The sequence below is a fragment of the Penicillium canescens genome, assembly GCF_028828765.1.
Source record: "Penicillium canescens strain IBT 15451 chromosome Unknown utg000004l_segment0_segment0, whole genome shotgun sequence".
NCBI classification, from domain to species: Eukaryota; Fungi; Ascomycota; class Eurotiomycetes; order Eurotiales; family Aspergillaceae; genus Penicillium; species Penicillium canescens.
The window spans coordinates 3,118,913-3,142,241 of NW_026703966.1; the positions used below are offsets into that span (position 1 = coordinate 3,118,913).

General features: G+C 47.4%; 11 protein-coding genes across 11 annotated transcripts; 5 read left to right on the plus strand and 6 right to left on the minus strand.

Moving 5' to 3' along the window:
* Positions 1-691: 691 nt before the first annotated feature.
* On the minus strand, positions 692-2,551 carry N7446_006552 (uncharacterized protein; the record flags this gene model as incomplete). Its single annotated transcript, XM_058515300.1, has 6 exons — positions 692-979; positions 1,064-1,396; positions 1,461-1,724; positions 1,794-2,049; positions 2,112-2,330; positions 2,394-2,551. 6 exons carry the CDS (start codon positions 2,549-2,551, stop codon positions 692-694), a joined length of 1,518 nt encoding a protein of 505 aa, XP_058372478.1.
* A 633-nt stretch (positions 2,552-3,184) lies between these two features.
* On the plus strand, positions 3,185-4,278 carry N7446_006553 (uncharacterized protein; the record flags this gene model as incomplete). Its single annotated transcript, XM_058515301.1, has 2 exons — positions 3,185-3,249; positions 3,330-4,278. 2 exons carry the CDS (start codon positions 3,185-3,187, stop codon positions 4,276-4,278), a joined length of 1,014 nt encoding a protein of 337 aa, XP_058372479.1.
* A 446-nt stretch (positions 4,279-4,724) lies between these two features.
* N7446_006554 (fungal specific transcription factor domain-containing protein) lies at positions 4,725-6,911 on the minus strand. Its single transcript, XM_058515302.1, has 5 exons — positions 6,727-6,911; positions 6,470-6,669; positions 6,012-6,412; positions 5,328-5,948; positions 4,725-5,262 (listed from the first exon to the last, which is right to left on the minus strand). The coding sequence occupies exons 1-5, from the start codon at positions 6,791-6,793 to the stop codon at positions 4,764-4,766; spliced, it is 1,788 nt and encodes a 595-aa protein (XP_058372480.1). The 5' UTR covers positions 6,794-6,911; the 3' UTR covers positions 4,725-4,763.
* A 618-nt stretch (positions 6,912-7,529) lies between these two features.
* Positions 7,530-8,754, minus strand: N7446_006555 (uncharacterized protein; the record flags this gene model as incomplete). Its single annotated transcript, XM_058515303.1, has 6 exons — positions 7,530-7,608; positions 7,669-7,810; positions 7,871-8,182; positions 8,252-8,405; positions 8,461-8,666; positions 8,718-8,754. 6 exons carry the CDS (start codon positions 8,752-8,754, stop codon positions 7,530-7,532), a joined length of 930 nt encoding a protein of 309 aa, XP_058372481.1.
* A 502-nt stretch (positions 8,755-9,256) lies between these two features.
* Positions 9,257-11,161, plus strand: N7446_006556 (uncharacterized protein; the record flags this gene model as incomplete). The annotated part of the gene is made up of 7 exons (XM_058515304.1): positions 9,257-9,286; positions 9,348-9,646; positions 9,725-10,326; positions 10,390-10,629; positions 10,736-10,845; positions 10,894-11,014; positions 11,082-11,161. The coding sequence occupies 7 exons, from the start codon at positions 9,257-9,259 to the stop codon at positions 11,159-11,161; spliced, it is 1,482 nt and encodes a 493-aa protein (XP_058372482.1).
* Positions 11,162-11,697: 536 nt separating this feature from the next.
* On the minus strand, positions 11,698-12,986 carry N7446_006557 (alpha/beta hydrolase; the record flags this gene model as incomplete). Its single annotated transcript, XM_058515305.1, has 6 exons — positions 11,698-11,902; positions 11,975-12,022; positions 12,079-12,131; positions 12,199-12,350; positions 12,420-12,855; positions 12,924-12,986. The coding sequence occupies 6 exons, from the start codon at positions 12,984-12,986 to the stop codon at positions 11,698-11,700; spliced, it is 957 nt and encodes a 318-aa protein (XP_058372483.1).
* A 581-nt stretch (positions 12,987-13,567) lies between these two features.
* N7446_006558 (uncharacterized protein) lies at positions 13,568-15,115 on the plus strand (the record flags this gene model as incomplete). Its single annotated transcript, XM_058515306.1, has 5 exons — positions 13,568-13,656; positions 13,717-13,874; positions 13,923-14,466; positions 14,515-14,965; positions 15,011-15,115. 5 exons carry the CDS (start codon positions 13,568-13,570, stop codon positions 15,113-15,115), a joined length of 1,347 nt encoding a protein of 448 aa, XP_058372484.1.
* Positions 15,116-15,662: 547 nt separating this feature from the next.
* N7446_006559 (uncharacterized protein) lies at positions 15,663-16,976 on the plus strand (the record flags this gene model as incomplete). The annotated part of the gene is made up of 3 exons (XM_058515307.1): positions 15,663-16,002; positions 16,044-16,602; positions 16,676-16,976. 3 exons carry the CDS (start codon positions 15,663-15,665, stop codon positions 16,974-16,976), a joined length of 1,200 nt encoding a protein of 399 aa, XP_058372485.1.
* An 841-nt stretch (positions 16,977-17,817) lies between these two features.
* Positions 17,818-18,132, minus strand: N7446_006560 (uncharacterized protein; the record flags this gene model as incomplete). Its single annotated transcript, XM_058515308.1, has 3 exons — positions 17,818-17,887; positions 17,944-18,012; positions 18,065-18,132. The coding sequence occupies 3 exons, from the start codon at positions 18,130-18,132 to the stop codon at positions 17,818-17,820; spliced, it is 207 nt and encodes a 68-aa protein (XP_058372486.1).
* Positions 18,133-20,542: 2,410 nt separating this feature from the next.
* Positions 20,543-21,542, minus strand: N7446_006561 (snoRNA-binding rRNA-processing protein IMP3). The gene is made up of 3 exons (XM_058515309.1): positions 21,434-21,542; positions 20,958-21,318; positions 20,543-20,884 (listed from the first exon to the last, which is right to left on the minus strand). Exons 1-3 carry the CDS (start codon positions 21,463-21,465, stop codon positions 20,711-20,713), a joined length of 567 nt encoding a protein of 188 aa, XP_058372487.1. The 5' UTR covers positions 21,466-21,542; the 3' UTR covers positions 20,543-20,710.
* Positions 21,543-21,697: 155 nt separating this feature from the next.
* Positions 21,698-23,257, plus strand: N7446_006562 (uncharacterized protein; the record flags this gene model as incomplete). The annotated part of the gene is made up of 2 exons (XM_058515310.1): positions 21,698-22,684; positions 22,736-23,257. The coding sequence occupies 2 exons, from the start codon at positions 21,698-21,700 to the stop codon at positions 23,255-23,257; spliced, it is 1,509 nt and encodes a 502-aa protein (XP_058372488.1).
* Positions 23,258-23,329: the final 72 nt, after the last annotated feature.

The following is a 23,329-nucleotide window of genomic DNA, read 5'->3' on the forward strand; positions in this document are numbered from 1 at the left end:
GGATTCAGTGTGTTGATTAGTATTCAACATGTCCCTTTAAACCTGTTTTCTTGGGCGAGTATCGTTGAGAGATCCGTGGTAAATTTACGACGTGTTGCAGAATCGTACTTCCAGAATTACAGTGCCATACTATGGGGAAATGGGCACACGCTAAGTGAGCCAATCTCGTAGCATTCACCAGATCGTAGCGAATACATCCTCGAAGAAAAATTCAAGACCGGTTTCTACTGGCCGGCTAGCTGAGCAATGTTGAATCCGTTCTGCTTATTTGTGTCATTGACTCCCACTTTCCCGTATTGTAGTACAAACAGTATCGAACGCTTAACAAGTATAGTAAAAACTCAAGACCCGTGTTTGGAAAGCCACACTTATCAACACAGCACATTGAAGAGGAGTGCCCTCCCGTACCCATGGCAATTAACGGAGACATACTTCCCAGAGCTAAAGTCTAGTGCAATCTTGACTTAATGGCAATCAACTGTAGGGTTTCCACGTTCTTCCTCATTGAGTGAAGCAGCAGACAGGATTCCTATTCGTATCGCGCAGGTGAAACGCCAAGGTTGCTTGTGGCAGTTGATGTACAGGTAGAAATTCTGCATATTCTATCTTCTCACAGAACGTGTTTCTAATCCGATTCAAGGCAGGCTTCGATAATATGGCTAGCCCTAGAGGCATTCCCAGTTTCCAAAGACTAGTATACATAGCGGAACTGGGGTAACTCTCGGTCTGTCTTATCTGTAAGGTTCAAATAGGCTGAAGGCATAGAAGCGCTGTCCTCAGGGTGTTCTCTCGCTGCGGTGGCAGCAGCGTCTCGCTTCCTGTTCTCCCAAATGCAATAGAATCTTAGAGAAATGCTCAAAATTGCAGAGCAAGCAAAGCAAACGAGCATTCCAGCGAAGCCTGAAGGATAGCTGGGTGCTTCCCTCGCAAACATTATCTGAGGGCCGACAATGTTGCCGAGACAGTACGCCACAAAGACCTGCACGAGTGATCGGATGTCAGAATCAGCTTATTAATACTGCTCAATGATGTGCGAGATGGAAGAGGGAGGGGAATAACATACCACCGCGGTGACAGTAGATTTCTTGGTAAAGCCGGCTGTGTTACTAGTGATCATCGTCATAGTGAGAGGGAAATTAGCCGAGAACCCAATGATGAGACAATATCCCATGAAGCGAGACCAAATGTGGTCGGCGTCAATCTGCCGGATCATGACGGTGCCAATCAGAGCCATGGTCGTGTTGAATGTCATCCAGTAAGTACGAGTATTTGTCAAATAAGTGCTTCCAAGGGTGGATATCACGACAAAAACCATCTGGAATCCAGTTGCAATCATTTGCACAAGAAGGGTATCAAGGGTGGTGAACCCAAAACCCTCCACGACAATAGAGGCAAACTATTCAAGGGAAATAAATCAGATGAAGCTCATAAACTAACCTAAAGGACATATAAGAGCTTACCGAGCCAACACCTCCATTTGGCACGTTTTGTGCGAATTGGAACAGAGCAAGGAACCAGGTCTTTGGATCCAGCAGAGCTTCAATGACTTGGTATCGCTTAACCTGGTGGCTTTTAATACCGGTTAAGTTATCCTGGACGCGCTCCACAGCTTTGACGCGGTCCTCTTCTGAAAGAAACTTTGCCGTCATAGGGCTGTCTGGAATGGTAAAGTAGCAAATCATTGACCAAGCTAAAGTCGTGCAACCAAAGAGGAGGAAAAGCGCCTGTCAAAAAGGATCATGGGGTTAGTATCTGGGAAATGACATGCAATATATATCGATTGGCTTTCGTACCTTCCATGCTGCCATAGTATGAATGTGCCCAACTCCATATCCCAACAGGCCGCCGACCAGGCCCCCAGTCACATTGCCCATGAACCACGCACTCTGACGAATAGCCTGTTCAGATCTCTTGTACCACATCGAAATAATGATGCTCATAGAAGGAGCAATACTTGCTTCGACGAATCCTAAAAAGAAACGTGCGGCCCACAAGCCGGACGCACTTTCACAAAGTATAGTCAACAAAAGGATAGCTGCCCAAAGACCCCTTTATCAACAAAGTTATGCATCAGTCAAGAACACGAGTATTCGGAGCTCAACGATACTCACATAGCCGCCGACATGAAGCGGCCAACGGGCAAACGAATGATACACAAGGCCACGGCCCCCGAAGCCGAGAGGTACCCAAAGTAGAACAGACTAGCTGCCCAAGAATAATCTTGTCCCTTCAGGTGCATATCAGTCCGGAGACCCAGAATGGCGCTATAGCTCATCGCCTGCTTGTCAAGGTATTGAAAAATATAGGAGACGAAGAGGAGCGGGATCAAGCTGGTAAACAGTCAACATCTGGTTATAAAAGGGGCATCTAGCCCATCTTCAAACATTACATACCAGAGGTCTATCTTGCGAAGAATACGTCGATCTTCCTGAGGTGACAAGGGGAGGCCTAGCTGAGCTTGGTAGTGTTCCAGCGCCTCGAAAGCATCATCGCCGTCCTTTATCTTCAATTTCATCTCCGTCTTCGTGTCACAAGGTATTGCCGCCGGCATTGGTTGATCCATGGAAGCAGACATAGCGGGGATATTATAGATCCTTGGTCTTTAGGGGGAGGCCGGAAACTAAGATTATTGTTTACGTCTGCTGAAGTGCAGACAAAATCGGTTTAATATGTCCGGCGGTTAGTGGCACTTCACAGGCCAATTCATTGCTTCGTTATCTATTGCCCAGGTGGGCTCGGAAAATGCACCTCTATCTTTGAGAAACCCAAATCTTCTGTCAAACCTTAATCGAGAATGCGGGGGCTTGGGGTGTGATGAATTGGGCTGGTCCCCGATCAATCAATCAATCAATCAAAGTTCTGTTAACCTGTTGCAGCCTACGTAGTATCGTAATGGCTATGACTGGTCCCCAATACATCTTTGCATTCGGCCCGAATGCCGAAGTACAGATCCCTGGAGCATATCCAATGGCATGCACTCGGGCCGAATGCCGAAGTAACAATCGGCGGAACATATCCGATGGCATTCGGATTACATTGGCAAATATGATGAACTTGTAGGGCCCTTAAGGGATCAAGAACCACATAAGTCAATAGCATTTTCAAACCCAACCTCTTACAATCACGTCTCAAACAATCGAAGTCGAGTCCACTTCTACAAAAGTTGCTCCCTCCAACCTTCACTATGAGCACTACTGCGACGACGGTTATCCAGCCAAGAAAGCTCATGCAAGAGCCTCAAAATGCGATGTAAGCCATCCGAATTATTGTTTTCTGCTCTCGACCTTGGTAAGCCCTGGGTATATCTGTTGATACCATTGTGTTGGTAGTGTGGATGCTCCCATTGGTGATTGGCGCGCCGAGCTTCGCGAAAATGGATATGCCGTGATAAAAGGTGCAATCCCACGTGGAAAAGCCCTTGAATATCAACGAAAAGCCCGTCAATGGCTCAAGTCCTTCGGAAACACCGAGCTGGACTACGAAAACCCAGAGACGTGGGTGGCTAAGAACCTTCCCCTTCAGAGCTCAATCAACACATTTAGCGCCTACGCCATTGCCCATGAAAAATTCATGTGGGATGTTCGCATGGAGCCTGGTGTCATTGATGCTTTCACCAAGATTTGGGGCACAGATGAACTCATAGCCAGCTTCGACAGTCTGAACATTACATTTCCCAACCGCAAAGACGTTCCGCGGAAGGGTGCTTGGGAACACGTCGATCAAAGTCCTCTGCGGCGCGGTATGCATTGTGTTCAAGGAATCGTTAATCTCTCCACAGCGGGTCCAGAAGACGGCGGACTCGTGGTTTATCCTGGTTCTCATCGATTGGTTGATGAGTACTTTGACACTGAAACAGACCCGTGTGAATGGACCTCCAAAGATCTTTACTGGTTTGACCACACCAAGCTCGAATGGTTTGCGCAGAAAGGTTTACGCCCCCGCAAGGTCTGCGCAGACATCGGGGATTTGATTGTGTGGGACAGCCGCACCATTCACTATGGCTCCGAGCCCACCGAAGCCAGCAACACCATCCGCACAGTCGTTTATGTTGCCCTATCACCCGCCAAGTTGGCGTCCGCAGAGACAGTTGATTGCAAGGCTGAAGTATTCCGCAAGTACGGTGGTACCACGCATTGGCCTCACGACAATGTCATCGTGCGGAATTATTGGGCCATACTTCCTGATGGAAGTCGGGATCCACGGGACCGAGAAGTGCCTCTGGAGCTCCCCGAAATGAGTGACAAGCTCTTGAAGCTTGCGGGTGTGAAGCCATACTAGGACTTTCGCATTTTCCAATTGATGTAGTTGTTTCTTTCTCATAAGATCGAGATGCGTATTGAGATTTATATTTCACTTTCTATTTGTTCTCTTGAAATAGCTCATTCAAAGAGTCCATACTTCAAACGATGCCTGATTTACTCCTGATCTGTAACAGGTATTATGCGGAAACTCCCACCCTAATAAAATGTACACCCAACCCCACGGCAAAAGAGTGTTTCTGATCGTGAAGAGCCCCGGCGTGTGGGGGGTCCGAGGCTAGACTGCCCAACACTTTTGGCGGTGATCCCATTCTCTGAACTTAAAGAGCGGTTAATTTGAAGTATGCGGCTATTTTTATCATGGAAGAACAATGTTGGACAACTTGAAAGATCTAAACAAGGGCTTGGAGCACCTTCTGGTGAACCACTGATGGGATGGTTCTTGGTCAATGAAGCGCCAGCGGCGTCATATCCTAGTTGAGGTAAAGGCTGGCGCCCAAGATCTTATTCGATTGTATAGAATAACTGGTCAAATGACTCAAAATCAGGTGAGAAGTATGCAGAATACAGAATATCACCCCCAGCCCCAAAGTCTTGCTGGTCCTGAAATGCAGGCAATTGAAGCATGGGTCGCGGATCAGCCTCGGTATGTAACTCGGGGTTGCTAGCCAGACAATCATCCCAGGACTTTCCAAAATCCTGGATGTCACCATTATGTCTCTGTTGAACATTTCTATGCGTTGCTGTAGGTTCAATGACCAGAATGCGATCCAGATAATGCTGAACTGCATGGTGCATCTCATCGGCCACTCTCTGTCGATATTTGGTCACAGCTTCGGCGAAGTTGATAAGGATATTATAGTAAAGCTGAGCCTGTGGGCTACTCAGGGCAATGTCTGCCAGAATTATGCATCCGTTCTGGAAGGAGTCCTCGATGTCCTTTCGTGGCTCGCCCGCAAACATGGAAAACCCGAGGACTAGTCCCGCCCCGAATAACCATGCTCTATTGTGAATAGTTGTTTAGCATGCATTGTCGAATCCATGGTGATTCCCAAGGTCTACACTCACTCAATCAGACAGAAATTCCCGAAAGTGAAGTTGACGTCTTTGGCTTTGATGCACATGTCAACCATAGTGATTGCTGAGCTCACGCAGACCTGTGATATCCTGGATACCTTGTTGTTTTTGAGCTTGATATCAGATGCCTGATCAGGATCATTAATCAGGTGATCGGGTGCTTTGCCCCGTAACCTTGAAGTCAAGTAGGCTACTAGAAATGGTCGTGTAATGAGTATGACTGCAAAATAGTACACGCACGAAAGATGCATGCTTCCCATGAGGAATTGTCGGTCGGCAGGCTCCAAATTGCAGCTACTTGGTGTCAAAGACGTAAATTGGCGTATGTTTTGGGGTAAGTTCCGGCTCCAACGGAGAAGTTCTTGGAGTAAGTCTTCGGCCGTAGGGGTGTGTAATATATTGTGATTTTTGCCGAGTGTATCGACAATATTGTCTAGGAAAATGCAGGCGTCGACCATTGCGGCAAAAGTTGACTGGGTGGATACACTTTCATCCTCACTGAAAGCTTTCGGCTTTGCTGCACTCTGACTCTTGAGCGGCAAACTTTTGGGTCTTCCAATTATAAAGCTGCTCAGAATGTCTAGATTCCGCACGCTGTTCCATAACCTCTTTCTGATAATGCTATATTAGGATAATTCCTAGAAGTTGGAAACAATTTCTGATTAGCATGCTCACCTAGTGCTCGCTTCCTCGGAGGTCTCATCGTCTTGAGAGCTTTCAAGGTCTAAGATCACGGCAGCCTTGGCCGCAACCGCAAGGAACATTGCCGCTGAGTTTCTGTTACAAGCCCCAAGCCCGTAAAAGGCTAGAAGAATAAAAAGACGGATCTTGCCAAGGCTCTGCGACATCAGCATATCCTGGAATGCCATCATACGGGCTCGAGAGAAACAAGCCTCGGAAAACGGTTGATCATCCTTCAGTCCTCGTGCTTGTGCCCCAATAGCTAGAGCAACGTCAAGAGCAGCGGCATCATCACTCTTAGGGGGTGAGTGAGTTGTGTTATCCTGAGAAAATGGTCGTTCGGATATGAGAAAGTCAATTTCATTTGCCGTAAATAGGTCCAAAATACCGCTGGTCTGCCCGATAGATTAGGTATAATGGCTAGCGTACCATTGCAGAGAGAAGGCACCCACAGCTTCAAAATAGGAGTCCAATAGCGAGTAAAGCCTTGCCGGTGATGGCTGTGGACTTTGGACCCTCGAGCTTCTAGAATCTAATTCTACCGTGAAGTGATGGCGTTCGCCATCGGTAAAAGGAACCGACCCAACAAAAGATTTGACAGTCCTTCTTAAGAAGAACAGGAAAGACAACGACGATGTCTCTCCGACATGGACTAAATTTCTGGTGGTCAGCTTTTGCGACGTTGAGGAGCTTTACGGTGATGCCAGACCTTTCTCGCGGGAGGGTGAATTGAGAGTATGTTCACTTTCTGCGACAGAGATCGCCGGGTCCGCCATACTGCTGGGATCAGGAATCCTTAGATCAACAGCAAAAGGAGTGTCTAACGGAAGCGGAGATCCGCTAGGTGATGGCCGTCCACTCGTGGCATTGGTCCGCAACGATGCATCTTCTGACAGGGAAAGAGCAGGGAGAGCATTGCTTTGGCCCCGCCTTCGACGGTCGACACCTGAATAGATGCAAGAGGCAGATTGACCGCGTCTGAGGCATGCACCGCACGGATCTCGAGCATCGCATCTTATCTTCGAAGCTTTGCAAGCCAGACATGCGCGATAAGATCTTTGACGGTTCTCAGGGCGTACTTTTGGCCTTGGCATTGATGCTATGATATAGAATTTGTTGTATTGGAATGGAAAAGGAGACGTGAGGGGCTTTGACAGGTTCAAATGAAGGTGAATGACTGGGATAAATCTGGACCGGGGTGCGGGGGAGGAACTGATAGGGGCGAAATGCTGCCTTTCTGGACTAACGCCAAACTCCTGATAGGTAAATTGTTACGAAGGAGGGTCAATCGCTAATACTAGCTCTTTATGAAAGTCTGACCCATATTTTTTTTATTCTGAAGAACACTTTCTCTGCCTACGTCACTTCGCATAGACCCACAGCAAGGTAAATAACACCGAGCACCTTGAACAGCTGCTCAAGAGGAATTAGAGTAAGACTGCATGCAATATGCCATAAGTATTTGGAATCCTAGATCATCCTACATTTGTAAAGACACTTCTTATGTGCAACTCATGCGGCCACCTTGGCTTGGCTACCAAAGTTCCTCGCGACAGACTGAGCAAACCACTCGCCAACAGTCATTGGCGGACTTAGTGATTAATGTATTAGCAAAGCGATCCTATAGAGAACGAAAATGCTAGTAGCTTACTATTTTTTCAAAGGGCCTTGCAGGACAAAGTCACGTCTACCTTGATTGAAGTAGGCGATAGAATATCGAGACGAAGGTTTTCCAACATCTTTGGCGCGGACTCGGTGGAAGTTCGATTTCAAACGATCATCTGACCAAGCCACTTGAAAATGGTGATATGTGTTAGCGATTAAGTCTCGAGTTCCAATACTTGATCACTTACTGAGCATGTCGCCAATGTTGACAACAATCGGGCCAGTCTCTGCAGGAAGAGGTGTAAATGTGTCGCCAATAGCAAAGCTTGTGTGGCTTTCTCTACCAGGGCATATTTCTAAGCCATCTTCTCCATCACGCTGAAATAGGAGAGTGAGACATCCGATGTCGGTATGACTTCCGGCTCTCCATGTGCCAACTGCATCTTCAGAAGCAGGATAGTGGATGAGTCGGAGTTGCGTCAAACAGTCTGGCTGACTTGGATCATTCGCAATTTTGAAGTAATCCTCTTCAAATCCCAGGGCAATAGCAAAACATGATACTAGAGGGTAAAATTAGCCAGATCGACCGTAATCATCGAGGAGAAACAAGTGTTGACTTCCGCACATACAGACTTGATCAGAAATTTCCGCACATTTGCTCATGAATTCTGTGGTCGATTGTCTGAAATGGGGTACATCTTTATCACTTGGCCAATGCGACTTGCGTTGCAGCCAAAGTGATTCCTTTTGGTCGTATGTGCCTGTGCTGGGACGCAGTTGGGCCTAACGTGAGGAGTCAGAGAGAGACTTGCCGAATGACGGAAACCTTTTCACCTACTTTGTACTCCCATCCATTGTTGGATATATTATCATGCGGAGTCTTGGCCTTGAGCTCGGCAGGAAGGTCAAAAAATGCCTTCGAGATAGCGAATTGGGCTTCTACATCTTCCTTCGAAATACCATGGTCTACCAATGTGAAGAAACCAGTATGTTCCGCTGCTTCTATGAGCTGCTGGGTGATATAGTCTTTGCGTTTATCGAAGTCTTGAATGGGCTGTCAGTGAAGTGGCAAAAGTAGACAATTTAGTGGCTCACCTTTGAGAGAAATAGCCGGGACTAATCGTTCAGCCATGACTGTAAACGTGACTCGGGAAATTTCTTTTTTTGACGACCTTTGTTATTGACTCTCACTGTTTCAAATGGATGAAGAGCGCTTGCGTTACACTTTTATCGTGTCAATTTTTCCTCATCATTTCGGCAAAGTACTACCTACAGTACCCGTCCATGGGGAAACCGGAAATGTCCCGACGGACACGAAACCACAAGACACCCTTCTTCACTACCAAGGACCAATATCTCGGAACGGTTACAGTCCGCCTATGGGTATATGTATGCTAAAATTCGAGATATCCGGTTATGAACAGTCGGAAGCGCAGCCGTGTCTGAGCGTCTATCTCCCCTTCCCCTGCTTATCTGTGGCGTCTTCGGCTATGTACCTCCACCGCTATCAACCAACTCATTTGGAAGCATCAACTTCTTATCATTTCCGTCATCTACGGTGAATAATATATCTTAAGTAATGTTTATAGTACCTGAACAGCGATGACATTGGTATATCTGCCATTGACTCAGACATGTCCCACCCTGAGACGATCTCCGCTAAGGTTAACTTATTGCAAGATACCTCACATTTGATCAGAAGATTTGCTGACTGTGGTTTCTAAGAACGATGGAATTGAGCTAGAGAGAGCCGAAGATGCGACATCTTGCGACTATATCAATGTGAAAGGCAGAGACAAGGCCCTGGACTTGCTCGCAAATAGTGCTGTTTCCTTCGACCCCAACTCGCCGGAAGCGAGACGAGTAAGATGGAAAATCGACATGCGAATTTTGCCTATGATCTTTGTGATATACTGCCTTCAGCTTATGGACAAAAACAGTCTGTCATTTGCTGCAATCATGGGAGTCAAGGAAGACACCAACCTTACGTCTAGTCAATACTCGTGGCTAGGCTCACTAGTTTAGTATGGAACCCATTCTCTTCTTTATGTTCAGATCACAGAACACCATGCATGTTTACTTACAACAACGCTCTAATCCAGTTTTGGCTATCTGGGAGGTGATATACCTGCCACCTACCTCATGCAACGCGTCTCTTTGTCCAAATACCTCTCCGTTATGTGCATGATATGGGGTGTGATAGTCGCATTTCATGCATTCTGCCATGACTTTTCCAGTCTAGCTGCAGTCCGATTCTTCTTGGGCGCCATTGAGGTCTCTACAGTTCCGGTGGCTATTTACATCACCGGCGCCTTCTATACCAAAGAAGAGCAAGTCACACGAGTCGCACTGTGGTACACTACTTCTGGATGGGCGGCTGTCTTCGGTGGTTTCTTTGCATGGGCTATTTATCATGCAAGCAGCTTCAGATGGCAAGGTCTTTTCATACTATATGGGTCCATGACTTTCGTGACTGGAGTTTTCTTATTTTTCTTCCTTGTCGCCTCGCCGACCGACGCCAAGTGGTTGACTGAAGAAGAAAAAGTCATTGCTCTTGAGCGCGTGCGACAGAATAAAACCGGTACAGAAGTTTGGGAATTCAGCTGGCCACAGCTCAGAGAGGCGCTATTGGATGTTCGGTTATATCTTATTTTCTTTTTGCTGGTGGCATCTGGAATGCCCAACGGTGGCTTGACTGCCTTCGGTACGCGTCATCTATGTCTTACAAAGTGGCCTAGAGCTTATTGTAAGCTAACCGTCTACGCAGGACCAACAATTGTGACAGGATTTGGCTATGATGTGCCTACAACACAACTTTTGAACATGGGCTCTGGTGCGTCTCAAGTGGCCGGCACATTCCTTGCACTGTTTGTTGCCAAAAAAACTAGCCGCACCTTTGCTGGTATCTTCACGCTTTTTCTCGCTTGTGTGGGCTGTGCCATGATGCTTGGTATTCCTAGTAGCAACACTGGTGCTCGCTATGGTGGATATGTCTTGGTTTACCAATGTAAGCGATCCCGTCTCCGTCCACCATCTTACAGCTACAGTTCGCTGATAGAAAACGGTCCCGGTTTTTATTTTATTTATCATCACTTTTATGACTTCTGGGGTAGCTGGGAGTACCAAGAAATTTGCTTTCGGCTGTGTCTACCAACTAGGTTATGCAGTTGGCAATATCATTGGCCCTCAAACATACAGAGCCAAGGATGCGCCCAATTACTATGTGAGTACCAATATTTTGATTGAAGAGAGACCCTAATGAGATGACTAGCCTGCAAAATACACTATGCTCGCATTCTTCATCGTCAACGCGATTCTCATTGGACTTTATGGACTTATTCACTACACCTGGAACAAGAAAAGAGAAGATCAAGACAGGTCACAACCAGAAGGCATTTTCTCACATGATTCTATGAACTTTTGGAGCTTGAGTTTACTGACCTAGTTTTGTTCGCACAGATGTGCCTCAGGCCATGGAGAACGAAGAGTTTATGGACTTGACCGACTTCCAGTTAAGGTCTTTCCGATATCCAATTTAGTCGATCAGGTCTTAGGAGCTCTCTGTTAAAGATGTTATGTTTCTAGTTTTTGAATAATTTATTGAAATCATATTAAACAAGCCTTGTCTCCCATTTCAGCCCAGGTCATACGTTCCGTTCATCCGGGGCACACTTCGTCCTTGCCGCCCAAAGGAAGAATAAAATTCAAAGCACCACCGAAGATACGGTGGATTAATAAAGCGAGGGAAACATGTAGAATTATGACAAGAAAAGCTAGATCTGGCCATTAAGGGACCTATTGAAGCAATTTGGGCGGTGATAAGTCCCACTAGGGAACCAATATCTATAATATAACTTACCCACTTTCCCTGTTTATAGTCTTCGCGCCCTGGTTCTAGAGAGATGCTCGGGGGATATAAGAAATGTCTATGCTTAGAACTAAAATGATAATGTGTTCGTAGTGTGATATTCTGAGATCTAATGTATGGATTTGCCGTATTCTAAAGATTGCCTCTCATCTCTGTGTATGATTTAGCTACTACTTTAGTCAATCAGGAGGGATGAATGTGGTAGAACTAACTAAATCCCTGATTATTCACACATGTCTGAATGAAGGCTAGCAAAGGATCACTCTGCGAGGTATCCTCAGTGCCAATTGATAGAACATTGCTAATATGATTGTGTCTTTTCAGCACGTGAAATAGAGGCAATGTTCCCAGCGGCTTGCTCTTCGCTCGGTACGCGTCAAAGAACTTCAGGTGAGCGTCGATTGTCTCGGATCTATCATTGAGATGCACTTGATGTTAATTACGTCGATCGAGTCAACATTTTCCAAATGGGGCGAGCACTCACACTTCCCATTCAACGGATCCAAGGTAAACGGGGATCTTCTGTGAATTTCTTTGTGACAGTTAACTTATCTGTAATGTATAGAACCCAATCTCACCGGGACTTACATCATTGGCGAATTTTGTGGCAATGCTTGGAATAACCCTAGTGCAGACTTAGGCTATGTACCAAAGGTAAGTGTCGTTCTGTTAAGATAAAACGTTTGGAGAAGGTTGGGATAGTCTTACCCCCCAGACATCCTCGGAATCTGAACCGTAGTATGATCGAATCGTCTTTTGCCGCATCGGCTTTCTCCGATCGTACCAGAAAGGCACACTGAGATAGATCACTCCGGCCACGGGAGGGAAAAGTGGGCGGCTGGGAGCACCTACAATGTCACCTATATTACTTAGCGCTCGAATTGAAGCAAAGCCCTGCGTTGGCTCAAGGCATTGGAAATACTTCTTACTAGCAGAGTAGAGATTCATTGCAACGTGCGCACCGCCGGAAGAGTGACCGAACAATACGACCTTATCAACTGAGCCATAACCATATGTTGCCGATGATATATGGTTATAGATCCATTCTCGCGCCAATTGCATGTCATCTGCCCCGCCAGGGTACTGCACATGTGGGACAAGTCGATGGTTTACCACCACTGTGATGATGCCGTGTTGAGCGAAGAACCACCCGATGTTGGAATATACCTTTTCAGTCCACATTTTGTCACCGGAGAAGAATCCTCCTCCATGTACATACATGACGACTGGTTTTGCTAAATCATCTCCATTTGGCACGAAGACGTCTAGCATGTTTCTTTCGGCAGGTCCGTATCGCTGGTCGCGGATGACAGTGACATTGGACGGCGGCTTTGGATAGAAAGGGTCGTATAATTTGCGCCATTTCTGTTGGAATAATTATTTTCAAAGATTAATATATCTGTGACAGTAGCTTGCGAACATATCTCACAAACCTCCTCATCGCCAAGTTCAAATTTCGAGGTCTCTTCCGCGATCTTAGCGAATACGGCTTCCATGCTCAAGTCAAAAACTCCCTTGGAGTGAAATCCGGAGATGCAATCGTACAATTCCGTACGGTTCCAGAGGAATGAATCTTTCTAAAGGCTAGATTAGAAGTCGCTCAAGATGGTGGACCGAGACTAGAATCGGCGCATAGGGAACTTAGCCGGTGATAGAGCCCACCCCATACCCGAGATAGGTGAACTTCCGAAAGACAGGCTCACAATTTGGGCGTCCCGAAAGACAGTCCAATTTATACGAATCAGAAAATAGAATGAATTGGTTGTGACCGATAATCGAAGTGACATAGCCCGGCAATTTGACCTAGCCATAATTGAGTTACGTCTTGGTCCTTGAGAAACATTACGTGTGATAATACACTGTTTGTGGCTGCCTTCGTCGTACATCCTTTTGAAGAAATGATTAAGCTGACAAGGTATGTACTTCAAACTTTTTGTGCTCAGCTTGCTTATCCAAATCTACAATATGAAGAGCCGAGGTTGGACTCCATTCCACCAGAAAAAGCTGCTGGATCATAATCCACGGGAATGTTTATGACATTACCGACTTTCTTGAAAGACATCCTGGCGGAGCGAGCATGCTCTTGGCTTATGCAGGTCACGACGCGACCGAAGCCTTTGAGCCGTTTCATCAGCACGATGTTATCCAGAAGCATTTGAACCCGGAGTACGTGCTTCCTCAGCCATGATCCAATGAGTACAGCTCAATCACTAATGCCAATTGCAGTAGCTACTTGGGGCCTGTAATAACAGAACTAACGGGCCCGGAAGTTGCCAAACCACAATTGGCGCCAGGGAAGAAGACGCCAAAACTCTCCTCTATCATCAGTCTGTCTGATTTTGAGTATGCTGCTTCGGAGAAACTCTCTATATCCTCTTTTGCGTGTGAGTGTTGAGCAGTAGATATTAAACAATGCTAATTAGTGATGGCAGTCCTCAAATCCGGTGCAGAAGACGAGTATGCCTCTGGATGGAACCGAGATAGCTGGAAAGTAATTCGGTTCCGGCCTCGAGTTTTACGGCCAATCGAAAGCATCGACATATCATGTTCCATCTTGGGCACCAAGTTTTCAGCCCCTTTCTTCATTTGCCCAGCTGGTGGTGCTAAGCTGATCAACCCCAAGGGGGACTTATGTTTGACGAAGGCTGCTGGTTACCATAGGATCTTACACTGGGCATGCAACAATGCGGCAGTATCTCAAAAGGACATGGCGAATGCAGGGAGACCTGATCAGACGTTATATTGGCAAATATATGCCATGACTGACTTGGCGATCACCGAGCAGCAGGTAATTAAAGCTGTGGAATTGGGATACAAAGGATTCGCCCTAACTGTTGATGCTATCCGATCTGGAAAGCGTGAACGCGACTTACGTGCAAGCTCTTTCAACGCCAATCTAGATGATGCCGAGGAGGAAGTTGAGGTTGGAGATGAGGAAGATGAGGGGTTTAGCGAAGAACCGACCGTCAAGAGACCGTACGTTATCACATATCTTTCTAGTTTCTCACATGCTGACGAGTATAGACCTGTCTGGTCAAGCTTCAATTGGGTGTCAGCTACTAAATGGCTCCGAGGCATAACCGCCCTTCCAATCGCAATCAAAGGAATCCAGTGCTGGGAAGACGCAGAGCTTTGTATGCAACATGGAGTCAACCCCTGGCTTTCCAATCACGGCGGAAGGCAATTGGACGGAGCGCCATCTGCAGCGGAGACACTCGTCTCGATCCGAAAACACTGCCCGGAGGTCTTCGAAAAGTGTGAAGTTATCGTCGATGGGGGTATCACCCGAGGCTCAGACATTGTCAAGGCCCTTGCACTTGGTGCCAAAGCTGTCGGTATTGGCAGACCATTCTTGTACTCCCTGGCCTTCGGCGAAGCCGGTACGAGCAAAGCTATTCGAATCTTAAAGCATGAAATTGAGACCACAATGGCGTTATTGGGAGTGACATCCCTGGACCAGCTCAATCCTTCATATGTGAGTAGGCGGCATTCCAATACTGTTACTGCATTGTTCCCTCAGGTTATCGATGCCGCAAGGTCAAACTATGTCTTCGCTAACAGCAGTCACATTGACCAGGTCGAAACATCTTCTTTGGCATATGCTTATGCGCGATCAAACCTGTGATCTCGAGGGCGTCTGCATATTCATTCTTCGGCGGACGGGATTGGCTAGGGAGGTTGTGGAAGTGAGAGGCACCAGAGAAAATTAGAGTATTTTAGTCGCCAGTTGAGTCACAAAATCTCAAGAGTCTTTCTTCCTACACCAAATATCAGATTCCAAAGACCTCCGGAACTAGATGCCTTCGACGGCCTACCAACCAGATCAGTAGAAGTCTCGCACGGATTGTCACCTCGTGAAGGCACCTAGCTCAATAACCACGACTAAAAAGCTTCATATGTCCTGAGAAGAACAGACGTGAGAGCTAGACTTGGTCAACCCTGTGCGTCTTTCCTGAGTTTCGTATCTCTCCTCCCTGATAACGAAAATGCGTCGGCCCGCGCACCGGGTGTAATCCGCCCATCACATACACGTCCTCTCCAGACATCAAGATGCCTGGAACTCTATAAGTCAACTGAGTCCTCGGAGAAAATGTCGATATCCAAGCCCTTGGATCTCGTGTCAATCACCTTATCTGCAAGAGTATCACTAACCAAAAATCCAAAGTTCAACCATGCCTCTTCCAAATGCCCAGCCGGTCAAGCTTGCCCCTAGCCTGACCATTCATGCACCACTTTCCCGACATGGATCAGGCCCGGGAATGTTAATTATTCGATCCCCTGTTAGCCCTGGTCAGCAGAATTGGAAAAAGAATTTAGACCCAGAGCCACTTCAAAAGTGGGCCGAAGAGGGGTTTGTCACAGTCGAGATTGAAGTATCAGAGAGCCTTCAATCAATCGAAGATGGCTTGCATCAGGCATTGGCCGCATTGAACATTCATGACAAGTGCAACAAGAAAGGCTGCTACGGACTCATAGGTGAGAATGGTCTAATGAGATTACATTGCATGAGGTGTTCTGCTAACCTCTCAACAAAGTCTATTCGCCATCTTCAGTCCCAGACTTGACACCAATTATCAATAAAATGGACGAAATAAAAGCTGTCGTCTCATACGGAGCTCTACCGGAACGGACTGAAAAGCCACACCTTTCCCATCTAGCAGAAGCTGGAATCAGATCCACCTCTGAAAACGAAATCATCTACCGATACCCAGAAGTCACGTCTACATCGTTCATCCTCCCTACGCACAAAGACTTCTCGCCATCTTCGGCAACAGTTGCACACACTAGATGCCTTGAGTTCTTGAAAAAGAAGTTGGATGGGCCTTGGTTCGATCTTGAAGAGATCTGGGAGGAACACACCAGATTGGAATTCGAGGCTCGTTCTGTCGAGGATACAATGGACACCATGGTTCAAGAACCATACGTCAATCATATTCCAACACTCACAGGAGGCATCGGTCGCGAAGAACTGTCTCATTTCTACGCCAACCACTTCATCTTCAACAACCCTGTTGATACCGCTTTGGAGCTTGTTAGTCGGACTCTAGGGATTGATCGAGTGGTTGATGAGTTTATCATGAGCTTTACGCACGACAAGATGGTCGACTGGCTGTGAGTTTCCCACCATCGCCGCTGAAGAAATGGAAAGAAAGTATGACATTTGACTTATTTTCTGGCATTATAGCATCCCTGGAATCCCGCCAACTGGGAAGAAATTACGAATTCCGTTCGTGGCAGTAGTGAATATCCGCGGTGATCGACTTTACCATGAGCATATTACCTGGGACCAATTGACTGTTCTCTTTCAGCTCGGTCTGATGCCCGAATATCTCCCAATCCCATACAGTCTGCCAAATGGACCGACGCCACAGTCTGGAGGAACACTGGAATGCCGTGTCCCCGGTGCCGGAAAGGAGACAGCCGATAAGATGCTCGACGAGAATAGTGTTCCTTCGAACGAGATGTTCGAATTCACTGTTCGGTAAACACAAGGATGAAGTCATTACAAATAGCAGTATCAGTTGGGTTCAGACTCAGCATTACCAAGTAGAAGTCTAGCGGTATCTAATGACAGAATCGTATCATCCATGCCATATATATTAATTCTGCCGCCATGTACCGGTCTAGGTCCTTGCGGTCTCTGCTAAACATACCGGGCCGGGGGTCGGGCAGGCGCTCGGAAAGGTTAATGGAGCGGGAAACCTTGGCATCAAGGGAAAAAGTCGTTCCTAATGCTGTAGTTATCGGGGCCTCAGCAGGAGTTCCAAAGATCAGGGACGTTAGAGTCGCGTTCACGGTGGGCGTTTCTAGAGCTCGGGGGGATTCTAAAAGATCCTTCTGGGCTTGCACGAGCTTAGAAATACGGTCCCGAGCTAATGACCCTTCATTGGCAAAGGAAAGTACGGCTGGAACAGGGAGATTAGCAGCAACGTCAGTCCACTGGTTGCTTGAAGACATTTTTCACCTTAAACGCATGGTAAACGGCCTCGCGCCCGAAAGGAGGGGGGCGGGACTACTTCGTCTTACATAGAAGCCCCCAAAGCTTCCCACTGCTGAATATTCTGGTGGCAGTAGTTGATTCGACGACTCGTCGCGTGTGTGTTGAGATACAGGGGCAGGAGATTCAAAGCAGGCGTCAGGTTGACATCCGAGGCTATTTTGGGGGGCAAAATTGAGGAATCGGGGGAGTCCTTGATATAACAAATTCCTGGATATGACGAACCAAGGCGCTGGATTTAATTCTTCGTTATAACGAGGTTTTACTGTACTAACGAACCCATACTTAGATGAAACCAATATTATATCACAGTCGCCTGACGGTATCTACTAATCTTGTTCGGAAACAGAAATTCCATCCATATTCTTCAGCTCTTCGACAGCATCATCGTCTACTCCACTAAAAGTTTACTTTTGATTAGTATACCTATCGTACATGAAGGGGCTACAACTTACAAGACAATAAATACCGGAGGAAATGTCTCCGGGGCATTAGTGAAGTTCGCACCATGCTCATTAAGGGTTCTATACAAATAAATTAGCAAACGGTTCTTTATCTTTTGCAAGATAGACAAACGTGGTCACTGTCTCCCCATTAGATTCAAAACTGTCAAGGTCATCAAATTGGATCACGTAATTCGACATATTGTTGGTACCGGATGTAGGGCGCAAAAAGAGTTTGGAGTTGATACTAGAGAATAGATTTTTGACGCCTGGCAAGAGAGAGCTATTTATCATTGAGCATGGGAGCTATGGGCTACCCCTCTCCAACATGCGAGTCATGCAAGCACGGCTGAGAGCTTTCTCGGTGGAGTGCCTGAAGTAGTAGTGTATCTTTAATGAAATCAAAAGTCTAGATGATTGGTATTAGCAGTGTGGGTCGGTGTGCTACGGCTGTAGCTGAAAAGTGGTGAATAGCCACTAAGAAGTATTTGGGGCGTGTTCGAGGTTTGCTGATCCCTTCACAACGGAGCCTGTTCGTAGTTTCTCAAGTGACATGATGTAGGCCGAGAAAGCAACTACCGAGTCCTTGGTATATAATTGGTCAGGACTTAACTGCCCTAATTCTGCTGGTAGAATTCCTCTTCTCCAGTTATTACGGCGCCGGGCTGATTTTGGAGCGGATCGACCCATGCGTGTTCACCAGCGCAGCGTCATGCTTGCCTATCAGTTCTTATATATTGTTAGGCACTAATGCTTTTAACAAGGGAAGTATTCCCTGTTTAGTTCTCATTACCGGCCAAGTGATGATCAGTGGCGTCCTGAGCTAGGCCAACTAGTTCCAACTCTGATTACCACTTGTCTATCTGGCTATACCAAACTAGCGATCTATGCTACACACATGGAACTCCCATTCCTGCGCATGAGTACATAAAGCAACATAAATTTGCATAAATTGAACCGAAAAGGCAGACGAAGGTCATGTGATTAGCCTAAACAGGTAAAGCTCGATGACAAAGTCCCATGGGGTTCGCCAAGACTCCCATCGATGGGACTTGACAGTGCTCCCATCTCCGTCCGCCCCACTCCCATGGGAGTTGTCAAGGTCTAGTTGTAACTGACGTTACAACTACGCATCCCCATTGTTAACATTACAAGACTTTCCACCTGTACACCATAGTCCCAATCCAGCATAGCGACCATTGGCAGTATAGTAGGTGCCAACCATCTGACTGCCGCACACTGTTCGGTCCTTTTCCACAGCAATATCAAACTTTGGCTGCCGTACATATGGCTGGAGCACGTAGTTTATTCCCTCTGCGAGGATCCGAGGATCTTGCATACCAAGCAAAACCGCTCCCCATTCTTGCTTGGAGATTTCATTTCTAAGTAGATGTCCATTTCCTCGACTGGATCGAGCTGCCTTGCAGTTAAAATTATTTTTATGATCTCTCCCTCATCGCGAAGGGTGGGCAATAGGTTCTTCAGGTCCTGTGATCCGGGTAGGATAGTCGGCACGATTTGTGCCCGGAGGATTCTGGTCTCATCAGAAGTGAGGACATGATGTTCTTGGACAAGGTCATTCAGCTCCTGCAGAATGATTCCCAAGAACCTCTAGTCATTCACGAGTAGGCCAATATGAAAATAATTAACCGCCACCTTCGCCAAATGACGGAGCATATTCGCTGAGGGTTGCTATCTGTTGAACTCGCTCTGGCTTGCTTTCGGCTTCCAACCCTGGGCCGCTGCAGTAAAGAGCAAAGCCTGTCTCGGAAGAGGAGCCCGGCCTCAATTGCAAGTATCGCCGACCAGCACATCTGCTGATGCTGAGAAGGGCGGTGATACATATTGGTCATATCCCTTATTTCGAGAAGCAGTGAGCGATGGCTGGGGTCACGGATGTAACAGAAATTCATCTCTTCAGGATCAGGTCAGGCAGGCCTCGTATTACTTTTGGGCTGACCTGTGTATTAGTGAAAGGTCACAGGCAAAGTTTGCCCACGGCTTCCCCACTACTACTACTTCTTCATCAACAGAGCCCGCCATTACGCAAGATAAGAGAGCTTTCACACAACGTCCCCACATCCAGGTGCCTCCCACATCACTGACTTGGGAACGGCGGAGATAAATCACTCGTTCAACTTACAATGGAAAGAAATTCGCGGTCCACAGTGCATTATGCGGTTTTTATGTAGTAGGATTGGACAAAAAATGCAGCCTGAATTTCTCCACGCTACTGCAGATGGTGGCTCGATCGGTGGTTCTAATGTCCCGCTTGCGATGACCTAATGAGAGTGCAGGCTATAGTCTTTGTCGCTCCAGAAAGAGACGCCGGTGACCTTGTAGTACTAATTCGTCGCGGCTTTTCCTCTGACTGCTTCTCCTGGAGCAAATTCAAGTCACTTGGACTGCAATGACAAATACGGTTGTGGCTGCTGGATACAGTTGTAGTAAGTTGGACTAGATAGCGGAATCTGTGTGCCAAGGACAGTTCCTTAAATTAGATCACGGGTTGGCGGTGGTAGTTGGCAGCGTTTGGGCTCTATTTGTGTATAGTGCTCAATATGGCTTGTGCTGTTGAAGTCGAGGCTGCTATATGATACAGTAGATGCCGTGGAAAAGTTGCATTTCCGAGTAAATATATGCCCATTGGGACCAATATAATCGATATAACTTCATTAAACATCAATACGCCAAACCCATAACAGGCCACAATGCACAAGCGCCGGGTATATCAAAGACAAAAACCCAAAATGCTTTTTTCTTTTTGACATGGAATCCATCACAGAAGATCAAAGTCATCCAGCTTCTCACGGTAACGGAGAATGTTCCGTTTGATTTTGCTGGAGTCGACCCAGGTCACGAAGTCCTCCATGTTACGAGTAACCAGGAAGGCCGGGTCATTGACAACCTCAGTACCGACACGGACATGGCCTTGCTCGATGAAAGTGGCCGCCTGTAAAATGAATGAATAAGCATTCGCCCACCTTCACGGTTTCGAAGATTCATCGGGTACGGGGTAAACTCACAGCCTTGATAGTCTCAACCATACCAGAGCGCACCATGAATACGGCCAAGCGTCTCCGGCAGAGCGCAGAGACTGTGACTTCACGCTCAACCTTGGACAAACCGGCGCCCTGCTCACGGGATTGCTTGAGGATTCCCATGCGCCACAATTTCTCGAGAAGCTCAGACTCAAGCTTCTTGCGCAGTGGGTCTGTTTCAGGATCAAGCTGGGAGAGCTTGTGGGCGAGCTGGCGTAGGGATCCGCAGAGTGCGTTGTATTTTTTGTAGTCCATCGGGTCTTGGAGGAGGTACCGTTGGCGCACCTGGTGTTCACGGTGGCCGCCATCGGACTTGTAGTTGTGGAAGTCGACCTTTCGGAGAAGCCTGCGCGTGATGTTGTTAGTGCATCGTGTCTTATGGCATTGCGCAGCTTTCAAGGTGTTGGATGGGTCGGGTTGAGATTTTTGATGAGGTTGGTGGATTTTAGGCAGAGACGTACTTCTTCTCGTGATGCTTGAGTTCGCGGACCATTTTGGCGGTGGTATCAGCTTACTGATATCAGACCGGATTGAAGTAACGAGACTGACGTTGAGCTGGCAAAGACTGTCGTCCGTGAAGATCGTTGCGATAACAAAAAAATTGGTTATCAAAGCGGTGAGATTGTGATGGCAGGATCCACTGACAACAGCTCACCGCCCGCCCCAACCTCACGTACTCCACGGCAATCATTTCTGGGCTATCCGACACTGAACTTGTGTACAATATGGAAACCCAGGAAGATGCGACGAGCAAGCAATCTGGTCGCCCGAGGGTCGATTTGGAGCCCTATAAAGCCGAGGTCATCGCCCTGCACGAGAAAAAGATGAAGGGTGACGACATTTGCAAGCACCTAAAGCGACAACATGATATCCAAATATCACCGCGAACCCTCACCAAGCGTCTACAGCATTGGGGAGTCAAGAAAAAGATGGAAAACTACTCATCAAACGAAACGCTCCACGCCCGCATCAAAAACCTCTTCTTCGACGTTGGTCTTGGCGATGCGGAGATTGCCACCGTTCTAAATGAGGAGGGCTACAATATCTCACTTCGTACGCTCCGAAGGCTCCGTCACCAGCTTGGAATCAGGCTACGTCTTGACTCGCCAACCGGACAGCAGGAACAAGTCCAGGAAATCCTCGAAGCCTTGGTTGAGGAGATGGACAAGGGAACCATTGAAGGGTATGGCAAGGAACTACTGCACAACCATTTCCGCAGCAAGGGGTATGTCTTCGCTCGGGACCGTCTCTATAATGTATATCGCATGTTGCGCCCGGACACCGTCGAACGCCGGACGAGCGATGTCCCACGGCGTGCTCCTCCGCCGAAGATTCTGGCCGGCCCTAACCTGACCTGGCATGTGAATAGCTACTCAAAGCTGGCCAATTTCGGTTTTCGAATTCACGCTGAGATTGATTCGTTTTCTCGCTATGTCCTCTGGCTCAATGTTGGTGTTGGTGCTCACACTGCCGTGAGCGTCCTCAAGCATCATCTTGATACAGTATCTGCTAAAGGCCGTCAACCACGCACCCTCCGATCTGATCTAGAATCCGAAGTACCCCTTCTAGCAGACGCCCACTTTAATCTACGCCGCGCCGCTGAACCAGATGTTCAGCGGGAGCAATGCTGCGCACCTGGGCGAGCCACAGACACCCATCGCATTGAATCCTGGTGGGCCCAGCTTGCTAGATCAGTAGTGACCCTGTTCTATGTACGTCGAGTTTCTCATATATGGGGTTTCCTGTACTAACCCACGCCGTAGAACTATTTCCGCCAACTCCACACCGAAGGATTGTTCTCAAGCTCAATATTAGCGGACCAAGTTTCTTTACTTGCAATCTACATGCCAATTCTCCGCAGCCATATAAACTCCTACGTCCAGACCTGGAACATACACAACATCCGCAAACAAAAAGACCACCCAGAACGCGCCCCAGGAAAACCATACATGAATTACCACCACCCACCAAAAGGAGTAGAAAATTTCGGACTATCAGTCGACCAGCCCACCTTGCAACTACTCCAAGAAAGCTACAGGGAATTCGACCCGGAGGAATACCTTCCGCCAGATACTCTCCGGTGGTGTGTGGTGCAACTCCAAGAGCTGGATTTCGATCCTCACAGCCCACCTGCCCGATTGCCCGGGGACGTTCAGCCGTTCCGGTCTGTTTATCTTGCTCTGAGGGAGAGGGCGTGGCGGCATGAGAGGTCCGGGGCGGAGCCGAAGTTGGCGCTTTGTGAGACTCCTGCTCAGGGGTTAGAGGGATATGCTCTTTCGCGGTGAATGTCCCATGAATTTAATGAATAATGGCTGCAGCGCGCGAGGTTTGCAACAAGGTGTATCATTTTTAATTTA